The following is a 17,445-nucleotide window of genomic DNA, read 5'->3' as shown; positions in this document are numbered from 1 at the left end:
GTCCTGTACGCTGCAAGCTGTCTTGAGTAGTTCTGTCTGTCTATTACATACAATTGAGTTGTGGTGTCATTTATCAAACAAATACAGGTGGGGATTTCTAATTGTTAAACTTTGTGTTTGCATGTGTCTGTTTACCTTAAGAGCAATGTTTTGATTGTTCAAGCCAGCAATGAGAGGCCGAAACCTCTCAATGCCCTGTTTCTCTGCCTCCTCTGTAATGGCCCCCAAAACATGCTCATGACTGCAAAAAACAGAACACCATCAACTAACCAACATACTCAAAACAAATAAGTACATTCTGTTGCTTTATTCAAAAGCAAACATACAGGTCAAAGCTAAAAGAACTATTATAATATCATAAATATTATACGCAATTATTCAATTACTGATGTCAGTGCTAGGTTGCTACTCACTGCAATTCAAGGTGTGTAAACACTGCATATTAGACTTATACTCCAGGCTTCAAACTAATCCAGTAAAACTTTTTAAATTTCTGTGTTTAAATCATTAAATGATGGTGTCAACATCTGACTCGTGCTTACAGGTTATCAGGATGGTCCAAAATTGAGATGGCAGAGAGCAGCCTGACAGCATCCACCATCATATGAGGCACCCTCGGGTTGATGGCTCTGGCCAGCAGAGGAATTCCCTCATCTGACTCCAGCATGGATTTCAGACCATACTGGAAGGGGGGAAAAAAAGGGATGAGGAGGAAGAGACAAAGTAGAACATGGTGAGGTGCTCTAAGGATTTGTTTCTCCAGCAGGGCTGTGACAGGGCTATAATCATTGAAATTAGAGTCTACAGTCCTTGTGGTTCAAATAAAAGTTAATCTGGCTGCAATGTTGTCTTTTGATAAAAACAAAGTTGTCAAACAATTTCACAATAGCTAATACTTTTAAACACTAAACAATTTTTCTTACCTGGCACACAGCTTTTCTGTTTCAAAACTCTGTTTCTTTCTCTGTACCTCTTCATTTCTTAGTTTTAATTTTTTTGATCTCAGCTTATAATGTATTATTTTAAAATATTAAGAGCAGTGTAGCATTTTAGTCTCTCACAGGCACCAGATTACTGATACACACACACATAACCACACTAAAAGCACTCTCAAACTAAATTCACTGCAATGACGTGACAGTTGGTCACTTCATAGTGCCCTCTAGAGGAAGAATTGCTACACTACAACAAGGACTGAAACCAGGTTGAAGATCTATTAGTAGTCCTATTACTTAGAACTACACACACCTGTAGCAAAGAAAGGACTGTGCATTTTGATGCAAGAAGCAATTTTCTTACCTTGTTGTTCATAAAGGCTTTTAAACAACGAATGATCTCGTGTTGACATTTCACTCCCATCATTCTAGTTGGTGCATGTGAAAGAAGGCACATACAGGAAAACATTACAGACACATTTCTAGAGGGTACCAAATCCATATTCTGTGGTTTGAGTGTCTTACGGGTACTCGTCTTTTTCCTCTTGTAGTTTTCTAAGCAGATTCAGCAATAGGGCAAGCCCTTCATCTCCAAAGTTCTGCACCCAGCTAGAAGCGACAAGAGCATGTTAGATATATTATTATATATATATATATATATATATATTTTTTTAAGACTAGCACAACCTACTTGTATTTCTGGTGTTAAAGTACATTTTATTATGATGAAAAATCTTGTGATCTTTAAAAATATCACAATATCACACAAAACAATTAATTGTTTTGTGTGAAGTGTTACTGGCTTCAATGATTTTACAACAATATCACCCTAGTCTCTCAACTGCAGACAACACACGATTCAGCATAAACAAAACATAACAAAAATATAATTCAGATCATTATCCCCAAACAGAATTAGAGGCATTTTAAAAAAACAAACAGCAACACCAGGTGACAAAACCTAATATATTCATGCTTTTGGCTTTCAAGTAAGAAATTCTGAAAAACAGCTTTTTTGTTTTTATCTGTAGATCAAACTCTATAATTTTAAGTGGCCAAATCATTACTGAATGGGCCTTTAAAAAAGGAAAGTTACTAACAATCAGCAGTCAAGTACGCACTGTCATGTCCTACATCGCTGTGTAATATGTTTTTTCAAGATATCCAGGAATTATGACAACAATGGATTTTGTGCACTTTTGCACTTTAATTTGTCTGAGCAGTATATCACAGTGCAAACAGAATGTATTGCAAGTAACTACATTGGCAAACAACTGAGTGTCTAGTTCTGTCTAGTTGTACAGCAACCATGAAGGTCTGTACAACAAACCAGGAGACTGATACAGTCAATCTGAAATAATTCCTGCATTTATCTGGCTCAATGTTTTATTTTCATAGGCACTATATGTATCAGTATGCAAGTTTACCTGACAGGGTTGTTATTAAGAGAGACTCGCAGAGACTCCAGACAGCTCAGCAGCTGTGAGTCTTGATAGTCCGACTTTAACTCCTGGATATACATCAAGGCCGATTTGGTGCTCTCCTTTTGGTTTTGGCCCTAATCAACAAACACAAACAGACACAGTGAGCAACACAAACAATCTATCAACCCAGAGCACAAAACAACTGTTTTGTGCTCTGGGTTGACATTTATTTTCTTACAGGTTATAATTTGTGTCATTTCCACAAGAACGCACAATGGCAGGGCTCTGAGGGCAACAGTCAAGCCCAATTTGAAATTCTGATTTGCAGAGTTAAGGGGTACTGTGTGTAGGATTTTCTCTTAATAGGCTTATTTCACAGTTAATTGAACTGTGCTGGCTACCATCTGTGCTTGGTTATGTTGGTCCTTTGAGCTACTCACATATGTGATTTTATACTATTTTTCCTGCTGCTATTGCTACTGGAAGCGTAGCTTGTCCTACCAGCAACGGTTGTGATACATCACTGACTCTGCATCAGACAGTGAATACATTTGTATGCTGTAAATAAAATTATCCAGGGCTGACCCGACGAACGAAACACTCACAACCGGATAAGCAAAGGCTGTCCCTGAACACAGACAGTCAAAGAGGACCTGTGTTCTAATGATTAGTCTAAATATAATAGTTTCACTTGAAAACGCTTCAGTCTGGCTTCATGATAGACCATGACAGTGATGATAAGGCATGTAAAGGACCAAACGATTTATAACTTAAACTGATTGCATGTACTACTGAAAAGACAACAACATGCATGATGCTGTCAGCAAATTTCCTTCAGCACACTGTGTTAGCAATATTTATTGCGGTACTGACAGCTTTAGATGTATGGAGGTACTGGGAGACCATCTCTCGTTTGATCAGAATGTCTTTTTCCCTTAGAGGCTGCTGCTTCTCCTCATTCAGGTTCATATCCACCTGGATAAAAACAGAAGGAAGGAGAAAAGAAAAAAAAAATATGCAGTACTTTGAGACAATGAACTAGCATGATGAAAAATATGCAGACTCAAGCAATTAATAAACAGAAAATACATCCTAAAATGGACACTGTATTGTAATTAAAAATGTGAGAGTCACATTAAGGTATTTCAACTTGGAAAAAATGAATGCAAAGCCCACAGCGAGATCCTTTCAGACACTCCGCTTAAAAGTGTCACCCTCATTATTTTTGGTGTGTTAAGATAATGAGAAGATTTAATAGATAATACTGCATAACCTAGAAACACTTGTGATTTAGCACTTGTGAGTGGAATATAACAAGCTCGAGTTTCTGGTTGTTCAGGGGAGACAATGAATAGGTGATTCTTTAAAAGCTTAATCTTTCATACACAACAGAGAAACATTTACTATCTTTCTCACCAGCATCTGTTCGAAGAGTTCCAGGACATATTCATCTGAATGATCATGCAGCAGAGCACTCTGAGCATTTATCTCATAGTTGGCAGCTGAAGAGTGCCGCTGACCCGGCACAGGAACGGATTTCTCCTTGTCCTTTTTCATCCTCATGCTGGTGAAACGCTCCAACTGGATTAGCAGACAATAGGACAGAGGTTAGGGGGAAGTGGTCAGAGAGGAAAAACTGCAAAGTGAAACCATCGCTGCAAGGCCACAAAACAAGTTAGCCATCCCTAATCAATAGCTTAAAGACAGGTCTACTCTCTTACTTAAATAATTTAACTCTTACAAACATTCCCAACATAGTTTTTAGGATATAATTTTTTGTAATAGCAGAAAACTTTCAACATTGTAAGATAATGATAAGGGATTAGAGATGACAAAGGTTTTTGCTCACAGACTTTGCCACACAACATGCAGTTAACACTGGCAGACACACACCACAAGAGTCTTATTTTAATGACTAATGGAAGACTTCCTTCCCTGTGGTTTTAATAACTTCATCTGGTAAATATTTCTTGTCAGTATTTATATTGTATATTGTCGAATGAAAGCAGAAGAAGAAGAACATCAACTTTAACATACATGTAACCCTTGGCACATATTGACCCTTCAAAGTGATCCTGGATAATCTATTAATGTGTGTAATTCTGGCACTCTCCTATTTTGGGCACAAGAAAGCATCACTATCCTATGTGCCAAGCATTTCATGCTGTCATTGTGCATCTTCAAAGCATGAACATCCAAGTACAGCACAGGACAAAATATATACTTGACATCTGTGTTACATTGGATTAGGTTTGTATGACAGACGGTGACATGACATTAAATGGATGATGCTAAGTTGATTTGTTAAGAACCACAGTGACAGACGGATCTGTGAAGCAAACAGGTAATGATGGAAAGCAGTAACAAACCTACCTCATCAGGAAACAGCCGTTTGAGTTTCTGTAAAGGATGAATGAATGAAAGGGAGCAAAACGGCACAGCAGGGAAAGAAAAATTGAACAGAAGACAGGGAAAGCCAGTCACAAGAGGAGAGACAGATGGAGGGAGAGAAAGAGAAAGAATCAATTAGACAAGAATCGCTTATAACAGGAAACAGATCCCGGAAACCATTTACAGATTTCATGAGTGAACAGAGGGAAACACTACACATAAATCAGTGCTATAAGTCAATCACGTCATTCATATATATCTCTGGAGAACTAATACATTTAAAATAGAGTCTAAGTTGAAGTAATCAAGACAATTGAAAGGTGGTAATTACATGCATGACCTTTTAGTAGCAGATCAGCAGTCATAAACAGTTAAAGGCAGATGGATATTGATACATTCTGAAAGGGGTAAAGTGGCACCAATATATTTAAAACACACTTGCAGGTCTTGACCATTAGGTGTCAGGGTATGGCCAATAATGTCTCCAAAAGAAATTAGATTGTCAGCAGTCACACTTTGAAAATGTAGAAATGTGTCCTTACAATGTCCATGCAGAGCTCTTAACATCCAAGAATAAAATGTTAAACAAGAATATAATAAGTATATAATGACATTTGGTTCCCAAATGCAAAATGCAAATTTGCCTAGTATTCAAAGTTAAAGCCAAGTTATTTTTCATGTATTTTAACAGAGGAAAACAAGTCACAAGCTATACAATCTCAACAACCTGCAATACAGAAGGATCTGTCTGGACATAACACCTTACACCTTGTTCTGACATCAAGTAACATAATAACCTTGGGGTTGGTCTCAGCTGCAGGGGTCTGAAGGTCAAATAGTCCAAAGATCATATACAGAAAAGGGTATTCTTTAAGTCCTCTCTTTCTCTGACCACACAGATAGACTGAATTCAGAGCTGCTGTCAGATGTTTCCCTTCTGCTGTTATTATCCACTTAGGCAGAGAAGTGCACTAGCCTTTCAGTTTGTAGACGGTTAAATATACATCATAATCATCCAGTTGGCTGAGATTAAAGAAATGCATTTTGAATGAATTTTGAATAAAGACAGAGTAGTGGGAACAAACACTATAACTGCAAGTATCTGCAACGTCTACAGTCAACTTTTCTGTATTCACTTCTGTATTTGGTTAACTTTTCAAACCCAGAAGCCCTGCCCACCATTTATACAGTCTGTGATAAAGACCGTGGCAACAAATAAAAATGCACGATCCACCTTCAGGAATTAAGTGAATAGATGTGTCATTTGAAAAAATGCATTCGAAACATGACACGACCTCTTCGATAGGAGGACAAACTAGTATCGCACGGATATTGGTATTAGGTAAGAATTATTCTGTCTGTTGTTTTTGTTGGATCTATGTGTGTGTGTGTGTGTGTGTGCATGCGCAAAAGCCCACTGACATCCAAATAAATCAGATCAAATGAATTTTGAGAAATTAAACTAATAGAGGTTGCAGTGATATCTGTTGTTCACACTTGCATGTTTTTCTTCCATTTACATTGTCTTCTTTGTCTGCTTCTTTCACACAGCAGTGATTTAGAAGTACATACAGCAAATCTAGTTTGCTCTTTGATTGTTCTAACCCAGAAGCCACTACAGCTGCCTCCAGCTGTACAATAAATTAAGCCTTGTAAAAATATAACCTGTTGAAGAGTTTTTTTCTCAACAGATTTTGCTACAATCTTATTTTAGTTATTACGACTTCCTGTTACCTTGCAATGGTCTATATACCTACAGTACACTGTGCTGTCCCTTTATTACAACTGTCACACTTGCAGTAGCTAACAAGTTCACTTATTATTTTCTCAGCAAGAGAATAAGAGGTAGAGGGCATCTAATCATGGGGAGAGCAGTCAAGAGAAGGGTGTTGCTGCTTACACAGCTGTCATTAAACAACAGACAATCAGCCCATGCACACAGACAAACACAAGGGCAGAAAATAACACATACACAAATGATGTGGTGCTCTTCCTCCCACAGAACGGAAACATACAGCTAACAGCAGGCACAAAGGATTCTGGGTAATCACACGGGAAACCGAATATGAGTATGTCCAGAAGACAGCAATGGTGATAGAGGAGGAAGAGACAAAAAACATGCTTGAATCTTGCAAACTGTAAGTTAAGTTCCTCTTTTCAACCTACAAGAACAATTAGGAATACAGACAGACAAAATCAACAAAACAAGCAGGTCAAATGGGTTTATACATACCATCTCTCTGTCTGAGAACCATAAAAGCAACAACAAACCACTTCAAAACTACTTTTAGAACTACAAGGCCTCCTTAAACTTTTGAGTGCATGCAAATTAAAATTTGACATATTTGCATGTTGTACAAGTGACCCAAACACGGAGAAACATCACCTTGCAGAGCAGGGGAGTGTTACAGTTTTAGATATAGCATTCACAATACTATCTGAATGCTAAAAAATATATATATAAATAAATAAATCTAAATTTACAAATCTTTTATTTTACTATTATTTATTACATTTACTATTTTTCTTATTATTTTGGGTTCTGCCCTCATACTACCGATCTATTAATTGGAGAATGGAGTGAATCTCGAGCTTTTGAGCTCAGTGCCAGTGGACAACAACAACCATGCTAACAATTGGTCCAGTATGCATCACACCTTTTTCCTTTGGGTCACTTTCAGTATAGGTAGGACTGATGTTGCTAGACTGAGGATCACACATAGTTTTGTTGAGTCTTTTTATTGGTCTGAAATGTTTGACTGTATGGATATTTATGACCCCCACCCCCCATCACCACAGACAGAAATACAGTATATAAGTGATTGAAAGAGAACATAATTACACAACCTTGAAGGCTACAGTAAAAAAAATAAGGCGGATAGGGCTCTGTCTATGGCTTTGTTTGGCTGGCTATCTGTCTCCAGACCAGACAGCTGAAGAAAACGCAAATCAGCAGATGCATTTGGTTTGTGACAGCGATATAATGAGCCAGTCACACACTGCTGCTGACATTCCTCTGTGTGTGCGCGCGTGTGCGTACCTGCACCTGTCTAGCCATACATATTTAAGAAGCAGGTCCTGAGAGTGATAAGAGAGATTATGTAAATCAGAGCAAGAATGAAAACTCAAGCAAGTCAGGCCACTTTTTCAGGCAAATGAGTGAAGCATCCAGTTCTGTCAGATGATCATGCAAAATTGATGTACGCTGGATTAATGGTGGAGCTTCACAACAATCGTAAAAAAAAAAAAATTACAAAGAATCTCTTTTTTAGGGATGTGACATATTTAGCATTTTTCTTGGTTTACATTCAAGGGCTGCACCAAATGTTTTTTGTTTTTTTAAAACATACGCAGCTGAGGTTAATTCAGGTTTTTGAATGATGACAGAAGTCTGTGTTCATCATTTAAAAAGGAAAACAAGCAAATCAAGCACCACAGATACTCAAACCTTTGTTATGATAAAGTGCTTGCTTTGGATTTTCATACCACACTCACTCACCACTTACATACACGTTTATTTTCAGTTGTCTCCTTCCTGATTGCCAAGCTAATATTTGTATATAGGAATGATGATCAATAAGAAGAGTCATCGCTTTTAGTTAAACACAATAACTGTCATTTAGTTGGGTTCAAATGAGGCTTACTGTTTCTCTTGACTGTCCCTTAACGTTGCAACATTAGTCTAACATTGCACCAGACTGGGAAAAGCAACATCACCCAAGCAACATGATAATGTCTAATTACACAGGCTTATCTACAGGTGCAGTACTTTGTGCTGGAGAAGACAATTGCCTGTGGCATCAACTTTGGGATTGTAACTTTGCAGATATTTAACATGCACAAAAAAGCTACAACACACTAAAGAAAAGATATGTAACTGGGTCTTAGTGTCACGCATAAACATTTAGTGATCAGTACAAAAAAAGAAATCACAAGTCCCACTTAGGGATTAGCCAAGAACCTTTGTTATAAAAGGCAAAAATGCCATTATATAACTGTCTGAGAAAGCTGAATTGCAATATGACAGAATGAAATAAAGAATTGTAATAAGGAGGTCCTTGTAAAACATGTTGTACAGCCCTTTACAAGCTCTAACCAAAGTGAAAGAAATTCAAGGTGGCATTACCATAGTGGCAGCCTGTTACAGCAGTTTCTGCTCACTGGTGAGCTTTCTTTCTTTCTTTCCTTAACTTTTTCTTCCTCTTAGTTTAACCTTTTTCTCTTCTTAGTATTTTAACCCAACTGGGCATTAGGAAGATGACTCTCACTGTGTTTGCTCTGGTCTCTCTACTCGTTTTTGCACCATTTGCAACCGTGTCTGGTGATCCTGTGCGCAGCCAATGCCGCATTGTTCACACCAGGCATCAGCTGAGGCTGTTGGGCAACATGGTGGTGGCACTACCTGGAGAGGGACTCAATATTCCTCGTGAGCTGAGGAGGAGGAAAAGAGGAAGCCTCAACAGAGTGGAACGGTGTGCTAGGAGGAGATGCTATAAGCCTGTCCTTCTCTCCATCATCCACTCAGTCACAAGCAGGCTGCAGACACATGCCCTCCTTCTTATTTCTGGTGATATCAATCATGCCTCTCTGTCCTCCACCTTACCCACCTTCACACAATATGCTACATGTCACACCAGAAATTAATAAAAATAAAGTAATTGACTTATTTTATGCCAACATCAAGGAGGCTTACAACTCAGTATCTCTCCTTCCTCTGGCAAGATCTGACCATAATCTGGTGTCGCTTCTGTCTGTGTAGCCTGGAAGCACAGTAAGAATCATGTTTTTTGATTTCTCCAGTGCTTTCAATACCATACAGCCACAGACATTTGATTGACAAGTTGGACCACAGAAGGGCGGACCACCATATGACAGCATGCATCCTGTATTACCTCACTAACCAACCACAGTTCGTGAGACTACAAGACTGTAAGAGTGACTTGATCGTCTGCAGTACAGAGGCTCCACAGGGAACAGTTCTGGCAGCTTTTCTCTTCACCATTGCAGACTTCTCATACAGCTCAGCTAACTTTCGCCTGCAAAAGTTCTCTGAACATTCAGCAGTTGTGGTCCTCATCATGAATGGGCGCGATAGAGAATGCAGAGAGCTGCTCCAAGGCTTTCTAGACTGCTGCCAGCAGAACCACCTCCAGACCAATGCTGGGAAAATCAAAGAGCTGCTGGTGGACTTCCGCAGGAGCAAATACTCCACTCTTGCACCAGTGAACATACAGGGATCGGTTATTCAGACTGTGAAATCTTACAAGTACCTGGGTGATCACCTGAATAATACAGTGTACTGGACTAACAACACAGATGCAAGCTACAAGAAAAAAAACAGAGCAGACTGTATTTGTTGAGGAGATCTTTTAGAGTGCAGGTGGCCCTCCTGAGGGCCTTTAATGACTCTATGATGGTGTGAACCATCTTCTATGGAGTAGTCTGCTGTGGCTGCAGCGTTTCGACCTCTGATAGGAAGAGACTGAATAGGCTGGTTAGGAAGGCTGGCTCTGTCCTGCGGTGCTCTCTTGACCCAGTGGAGGTAGTGGGTGGGAGGAGAATGATAGCTAAGCTATCATGTCTGATGGTAAATAAGGGACACCCCATGCAAGACATCCTGACAACACTGAGCAGTTTGTTCAGCAACAAACTGCTTTACCCACAGTGTGTGAAGGAGAGATACTGCAGGTCCTTCCTTCCTAATGCTGTGAGACTCTTTAATGAATACTTTGACCAGTAGACCACACTCATTCACGCACTCACACATTACAGTAACAACAACTCAGTCAGGGCAACATTTATATATTTACACCATGCACAATCCAACCAACAGCCTGTCTACTGTTTACTGAGCATCTTTTCTTATTCTGATTACTGTTATTTATTTATTTATTTATTGTGTGTTTCTCTATGTTGTGTCTTAGTGTTTGATTTTGCCATCTTCCAATGCTGCAATTTCTCCACTGTGGGACTAATAAAGGATTATCTTATCGTAAACCTTTGTCTCTGACTAACAACTGCAGAAGGTATGAAATAATATGGGAGGGGTAAAATAGAGGTGAAGACCGACAGTGAAAGTGTGAGAGAATTATTCCTACAGTATGTTCATAAGAAAGATGGGTGCAATATCTAGACTGTGTATTTGAAAACCTCTGAGCACTGAACATCAACATGAAGAAAAACATAATTTGTATGATCTGTGTTAAACTTGCTAACCATATCTTGTTAACCTTGCTGAGTTAATATTGTTTCAACATTGTCATGGCTACATACAGTTTACTTATGATATCACACACAAGGAAGCAGTACTGGGGCACACCCAGTCACAGCTAAAAAGTTTCTTATGCATGCATCATCCTGAGCAGGAAATTGCCAAAAACCCTATTGCACACACACAGAGCTGTTTGACTACCAAGGTTCCAACTTGAAAAAAACAAACAAACCATAAAACAACCCAAAAAAAACTTTCTCTACCACTCCTCCCAAGAGTTCACTTAGCCATGAAAAAAAGGAAAACATGGAAATGACATATCCCAAATATTAACTGAGTGACTGTACTAAAAGAGCAGTGCAAAATACTATTGTAATCACTGAGGGGGAGGAATCACACCTGTTAGCACGATATATTTGTTATAACTTACAAGCAAATTTAGAAAAAGAGAAATTAACACTGACAAAAAAAGAAAGGAAGAGTATAAGAAATAATGTCCCAAAAAAACTCAAATAATACTTTCACCAATGCTGTAATCTTCCCCTCTACTACCCCTTGCTGAATTGGACATCTTTCAGTTGTTTCACATCCGATCTTTTTTACACTTCTCTTTTTAAAGCTTCTACACGCCTCACTGACCTTCTGACTCTGTATGGTCTATGTGTGACTGAACTGATTATGATTGTATGGCAGTCCAAATAGGACATGTTTGCCGCATGAATGCTCTTCATCCTTAGTCTACTGTCGTTAATGGAGACAACAAACCCCAACAACACCCCCACACACTTAAACAAGAGAGGTCACTGCCACCATGTCTCTCTTGTTGCAATCCTATCTGTCTTTTTCTAAAAAGTACTGCTTACTGATACTTACGGTCTTGAATAATTTAGCACCAGGACCCGTTTATTACCAGGTTAGGTATGTATTCATAATTTCTCTTCATCTGTAAAAGCAACTGGCATCTCTTTGTTATTAAACAGACCATAAAATGATTGTCATTGTGACAATTTTCCGATAGAGATGCACTGATCGTCCGGCCAGGAACTGGAATCTGACAGTTTTCAGCGTTCTTGGTCCGGGATAGGAGACCAGCCCGTCAGTCTCCCGTATCTCCGAGCTGGTCCATTTTACACATGCACATACTGTGAGCAGTGCAGGCAATAACAAAGTCTTTTTGATTAAAAGACGCACAAACATTGCTCATCTACTGATCCTACTGAAGCCTTAGAAGTGATTCACCTGCTGGTCATAAACTATTGTGTATGAAAGCACTGAGAAAGAAGAATCAAACAGTTTTGTTTGCCACTTAATCACTCTTATAGTAAGTAATACAATGTCAAAACATATAGTCTAAAAAAGCTCTGCAGTGTAGTTAGCTTTTAACTACATGTATGAAACTGCTTTCAAAAACAACTATAAGGTATATTCTCCAACCCCAGGCATCACAGTCACAACTGTAAGCCTTGTGCTGCATTTGCTTTTGCTTAAAATACGAGGGGGATGTATATATTTAGATACTGTCCAATAATATATAATCTAATAATAAATCCAGACATTACTTTTAAGAAAGACCACTCAACTTTACAATGACTGCTTGAGGGAGGGCAAAACCAAGGAGACAGTCACACATGCACATATGAGCAAGCACAACAACAAAGGCGAAACATCACACAGCAACAACGGGGTGTGTAGGAAACAAAGGGGGGAGGGAGATTAAACAACACAAGTCTAAATCTAAACCTATAATTTGGAGAGGACTACTGATTTTATGAATGGGTTTTTTTTACAGAAGCACTCAGATATTTATAGGATGTAGATGTGAATCACAGATGCTGATAGTTTGAGTAGGGGAGGGAGTGGTGTTTTTGTTCATGTAACGCAGAAAAGAAAGCACTAAAATAATACAGTCAACCCTAACTACCACCTCCTAACTACCATCTCCCTGCAATAACAACAGTACGAAGTGCCATACAGATTATTAGACTGGGTGAAATTTTCTTTTTAATTTAGTGCCATTATGCCAAGCCATTTTTATATTTTCTTCAAGTGTAATTTACTAGGTTCTCTGCAAACAATGTCACCTACTCTGACACTCTTAAGCACCTTCACAAACCTTACCTTAACCTCCATTTTGTTTCATGACTGCACACTTTATGAATCTTTCCACTGCACTTCTAACAGTTATTTTAACAAACTCATAAAAAAAAAACTCTGGTGGAAAGGTATTAGGCTTTCAGTCACTTAAATAACAGCTGTATCCTGAAGTCTGGTATCTTAGAAGCAACAAGGCTGCCACAAAGTATATTTCAACAACACTTACACACATCATCTGCACAAGCAGAACAGAGCACCCATCAGCACACTCTGCAGTAACATCCCTTGCACACAAAGACAATTTCACCTACTGTATACAAATCTCAAACTTTCACCTCCATATTACCAAAAGAACTGTGTCACCCACACACAAATTCTCAGTACCTCCTTAGACTCACATACCTAATCCACTGTGGCACTTGTGAGTTCGGCTGATATACATCAGCGACTGCTCCTACTGAAGATTGCAGCCTTCTAAATCAACACAGGCAAGGTTTGTTTCCATAATGACTGAGAAGCTCACCATAGGAAGAGTTAACACACATGCTACTTCATCTGTAGAGTGTGTTTTCTTCAATATTCATCAGTCATGACAGACAGGCCCAAATGAATACCACTAGGGGTGTAAATTGCCAGTTTCATCCCCAAATGAATTGATATTGATTCTTTGGACAACAATATGATATTTGCTGACATCACAAAGTCTGCCATGATACGATTTCAAGTCAATTCAGTGGCCTAGGATCAATATGAGGTGAAAGCACATGTACATTCATGCCCAACACATTCATTTAGAGAAGAAGTTGCCATAACAGAACAAAACAACATAAAGAAATGTAAATAACTGTAACTAGTTAAGTATAGTAAAGTTTACTTTAAATTGACTTCATTACATATAGCATGAACATAAAGCATGCCATAACAACAACATTAACAGTAAGTAAAAAAATTCCTTTTCAAATTTTCAGCCCGTCTCCCAAAAAAACACCATGGTTGAATTTCAGCTTGAAAGCCCATTTTATCATACCAACACTGCAAACACAGAGTAGCTGACATTGCTATAGCAAGTGCAACAAATCAACATACTGCCAAATGAGATGCCCAGCCAGGTTCATCAGGCTTTCCTGATCTCATCTTTTCTCACAAATCTGAAGTATTTCCACATTTCTGGTTTACTCTTGGCTGTGTGCCACTACCTGTCAGGTACTTGAACTGTTTGAATGTTTGAGAAAAGGGTGCATTTTGACAGAAAATGAGACAAAGATGAAGATATACACAAGTTAACAACTATTTGGGCAAAACTCAAAATGTCAATCGACAACTCATGTTATGGAGCTAAGTGCACATTTTCATTAAGTAGGTCCATAAAAAAAAAAAAACACCAGACAAAATCAGAGTTGAAGTCGCTGTTGAAAGGAGAGCCTCCAATATCATGAAGCTTTATTGGCCATTTGTCCATATTTAACATTCCCTCTACCCGTTACTGGGCTATAGATACTAAAGCCTCTGCTATATCTCAGCTCACACAGTGATTATAATGTGAACTAATGACAGATTTCAGGTTAAGCTTAGTTTCCTACACTCCTCGCCAAGACACAGCAGGGAGGGTGTGGGTGTGGGTGTGTGTGTGTGTGTGTGTGTGTGTGTGTGTGTGTGTGTGTGTGTGTCCAGAGGCTGAATTTCTTCCACAGGCTTTAACGTTGTAATGTCTTGTTACATTCACAGTAACAGACACAAACTGCTGTCTTATACACAATCAGTTGAACAGCACATAGGTACCATACTATTTATGGTCATTGTGTTGAGACATAAAGCACTGGGATTAGCTGTAATCTGTCAGGGGGAGACTGGGTAGGAGGAGGAGGAGGACTGACACTGTAATCCTAACTAAGCCCCCCACAGACAACACAGGTGCCACACACAGTCAAGAGCATTCATATCTGAGAGGATCAGTCTACAGGTCAGTCTATCCAGGTCTGTGCTTACAGGAAAACAAGCACAGAGTACTAGTGAGACTACAGACAGACAGTGAGAGGCACCGCCTCATGCACTGACTATTTGAACTGAGCCGATCTCTGTCCATAAAAATCTTTGCTTTACAGAACCAATATCTTTCAATGCATTCATCAAAACTAGGAGAGGTTACTGCAGTCTTAATTCTTACTTATATTTGTATTTTCACTGCAAGTCTTCATTTTTACATTTTTTTTCTTTGATTATTTGATTCAAAATAACAATATGAGCCAATCTGAACCATAAGATTTGTGATCCATTGCACCCCAAGCATACATACTGCAGAAACTCCCCTCATAACATTGCCTTATGTCACAGACTAGCTAACTGAGACATCATCACTCTGTATGATATTATCCATTTGTGACTAAAAGACTGTGACCACATTGTGTAATCGTGGTCGAGGTATGACACTGCATGTCATCAACATGCATTTGCTGTCTTAGCCACTAACTTTCTATACCTAACAGATATCTCTTACTCTCAGATGCTCTCTTAGTAGAGACGGGAAAAGACACAAAACCCATGTGCTGTTGTGGAAAAATAATCCGACGTTGGAAAGGTGTGAGGGGGCAGGTGTTTCTGAAGCTATTCAACCAGCCAAAGAGCATGCTGGCAGCTGACGAAGCAAGAACATATCTTAGCCAGCTTAGCCAGCTTTATTTCACAACATCAACACAAAACTTTGAACACAGACACACATACACATACACATACACACACACAGACAAGAACAGTCAAACTGCTGACTGACTTGTCTACTAATCACAAAAGTTGTGAGAGAAATAAAAGAAGCTGGAAGGCAGCCGACCATGAAAATATCAAGTTTTATAAGTTTGTTATTATTATTTATTTATTTTTATTTTTTTTTAAACAAAAAGTCATCCTGACTCACCTTAGAAGTATAATAACTGCCTCGGCACACCAGCCAAGTTACACTTTACTTCCATGTCTGTTCAAACTCATATATGTAGTGTTCATCACATGATACAACAACACCTGATGCTCAATGTTGTCAAAAGTAACGAACTTGTGCAGCACTGCAACCAATATAAATATGGATGTTGCTATAAAGAAGTTGCAAATTCTACTTCATTCACACACATCCCACAGTTCTCCATCAAATTACAGATTTCAAAAGACACCAGTGAAAGTTCTACATCATGTATCTTGTATGTCAGCTCTGACAATCTGTTCCACATCTTCAAAGCTGTTTGACAGGAGATGGCACACCTTTGCCTGGACAGTGAGTTTTCATTTTCAACACTTGTGAACATCAGTTGTTTGTGCCTCAAATCCAGGAAGGAGGCAATGCATGCGACTTTGCCAATGCTAACCCTCTGTCATCTGCAGGTGCGTGTGGCCAATCCAGTAATGTAGACAGATTTAACTGGGTAAACCATGATGGGTATGCCAAACTCTCCACACTACAGTTTGCGATTGCAACTAATGAACGTCATCATGGGAGTGAACAATGCTCATGCACCTCTTTTTGGCACATGGCTTGAAATGAAAGAGGGGGACATTTCATAGCAGGTAAGCAAAGGACAAAAGTTCTACTTCATTGCAGCTTATTATAAATCCAGTGGTGGGAAATACTGCATATCTTAATGAAAGTTCTCTGTCATAATACAGCCTCAAGGGTTTTCCAGTGGATGGCTAACAACATTAACAACGACAACAACAACTCTGTTTTCAACACAGCAGAAACATATAAATAATCAACATTCACAGTTCGATTTATCATTATGGATTTAGTTTTAAGTCTCCAAAACGACACTGCAGGTTAAGGCTGGATTACGAAGCTTCTCAAAGGAATGAGATTGCACTAGGAGCTTCCAACAGAACAGTATCACTCTTTTCAGCAGAAAAAAATATATTTTGTATATTAAATACTTGACCCCAGTGAACAAGGTCAGGTGATAACATGTTACCTGATAAAGTAAATATAATAATACCATCAAAAACCTCTTAATAAGGTGTTATTATTATTACCTAAAGTAGATGGATATGTTAAAGAATAACTCAGCGACTAATTTTAAAAAAAGGAAGAAATGAAGGTGAACTAGTTCATTTAATCTGTGTGGACTGAACTTTGCTAAATTTGAACTTCCACAACACTGTAGAGGAGAGGGAGCTGACTGCTGGAAGTCAAAAACATACACAAGTTTATGTTCTGCTTGTTCAAAAGTTGCTTGACAAATTGCTATTAAACACATTTAGAGATTATTTGAATTGCTATCTTTAGTCAAGATTCTAATTAGATTTTCATTTGCCGCAGGGTATGAGGTTCCAATAATAAAACACTCTCTATATTTTAACATTATCCAGGCCTCCAAAGGTTTGAGAGTGGGCTGTGTGCATGTGTGTAAACATA

The 17,445-nt window shown here is 38.7% G+C and overlaps 1 protein-coding gene across 2 annotated transcripts in view; it reads right to left on the bottom strand.

Moving 5' to 3' along the window:
* LOC124068671 (protein diaphanous homolog 1-like) overlaps positions 1–17,445 on the bottom strand; it is an 88,131-nt gene that overhangs the window by 62,499 nt on the left and 8,187 nt on the right. Inside the window, exons 2-9 of one of the 2 annotated variants that reach the window (XM_046407073.1) lie at positions 4,733–4,759; positions 3,776–3,940; positions 3,233–3,334; positions 2,363–2,493; positions 1,461–1,544; positions 1,300–1,363; positions 543–682; positions 136–241 (exon numbers count right to left, since the gene is read on the bottom strand). In XM_046407073.1, coding sequence (XP_046263029.1) covers positions 136–241; positions 543–682; positions 1,300–1,363; positions 1,461–1,544; positions 2,363–2,493; positions 3,233–3,334; positions 3,776–3,940; positions 4,733–4,759 — 819 coding nt within the window. The remainder of the gene's footprint in view (positions 1–135; positions 242–542; positions 683–1,299; positions 1,364–1,460; positions 1,545–2,362; positions 2,494–3,232; positions 3,335–3,775; positions 3,941–4,732; positions 4,760–17,445) is intronic. The other variant, XM_046407074.1, reaches the window with a different exon arrangement.

The sequence above is a fragment of the Scatophagus argus genome, chromosome 12 (genome assembly GCF_020382885.2).
Source record: "Scatophagus argus isolate fScaArg1 chromosome 12, fScaArg1.pri, whole genome shotgun sequence".
Classification (NCBI taxonomy): Eukaryota; Metazoa; Chordata; class Actinopteri; family Scatophagidae; genus Scatophagus; species Scatophagus argus.
This window is presented reverse-complemented; position numbering and strand designations above follow the sequence as displayed.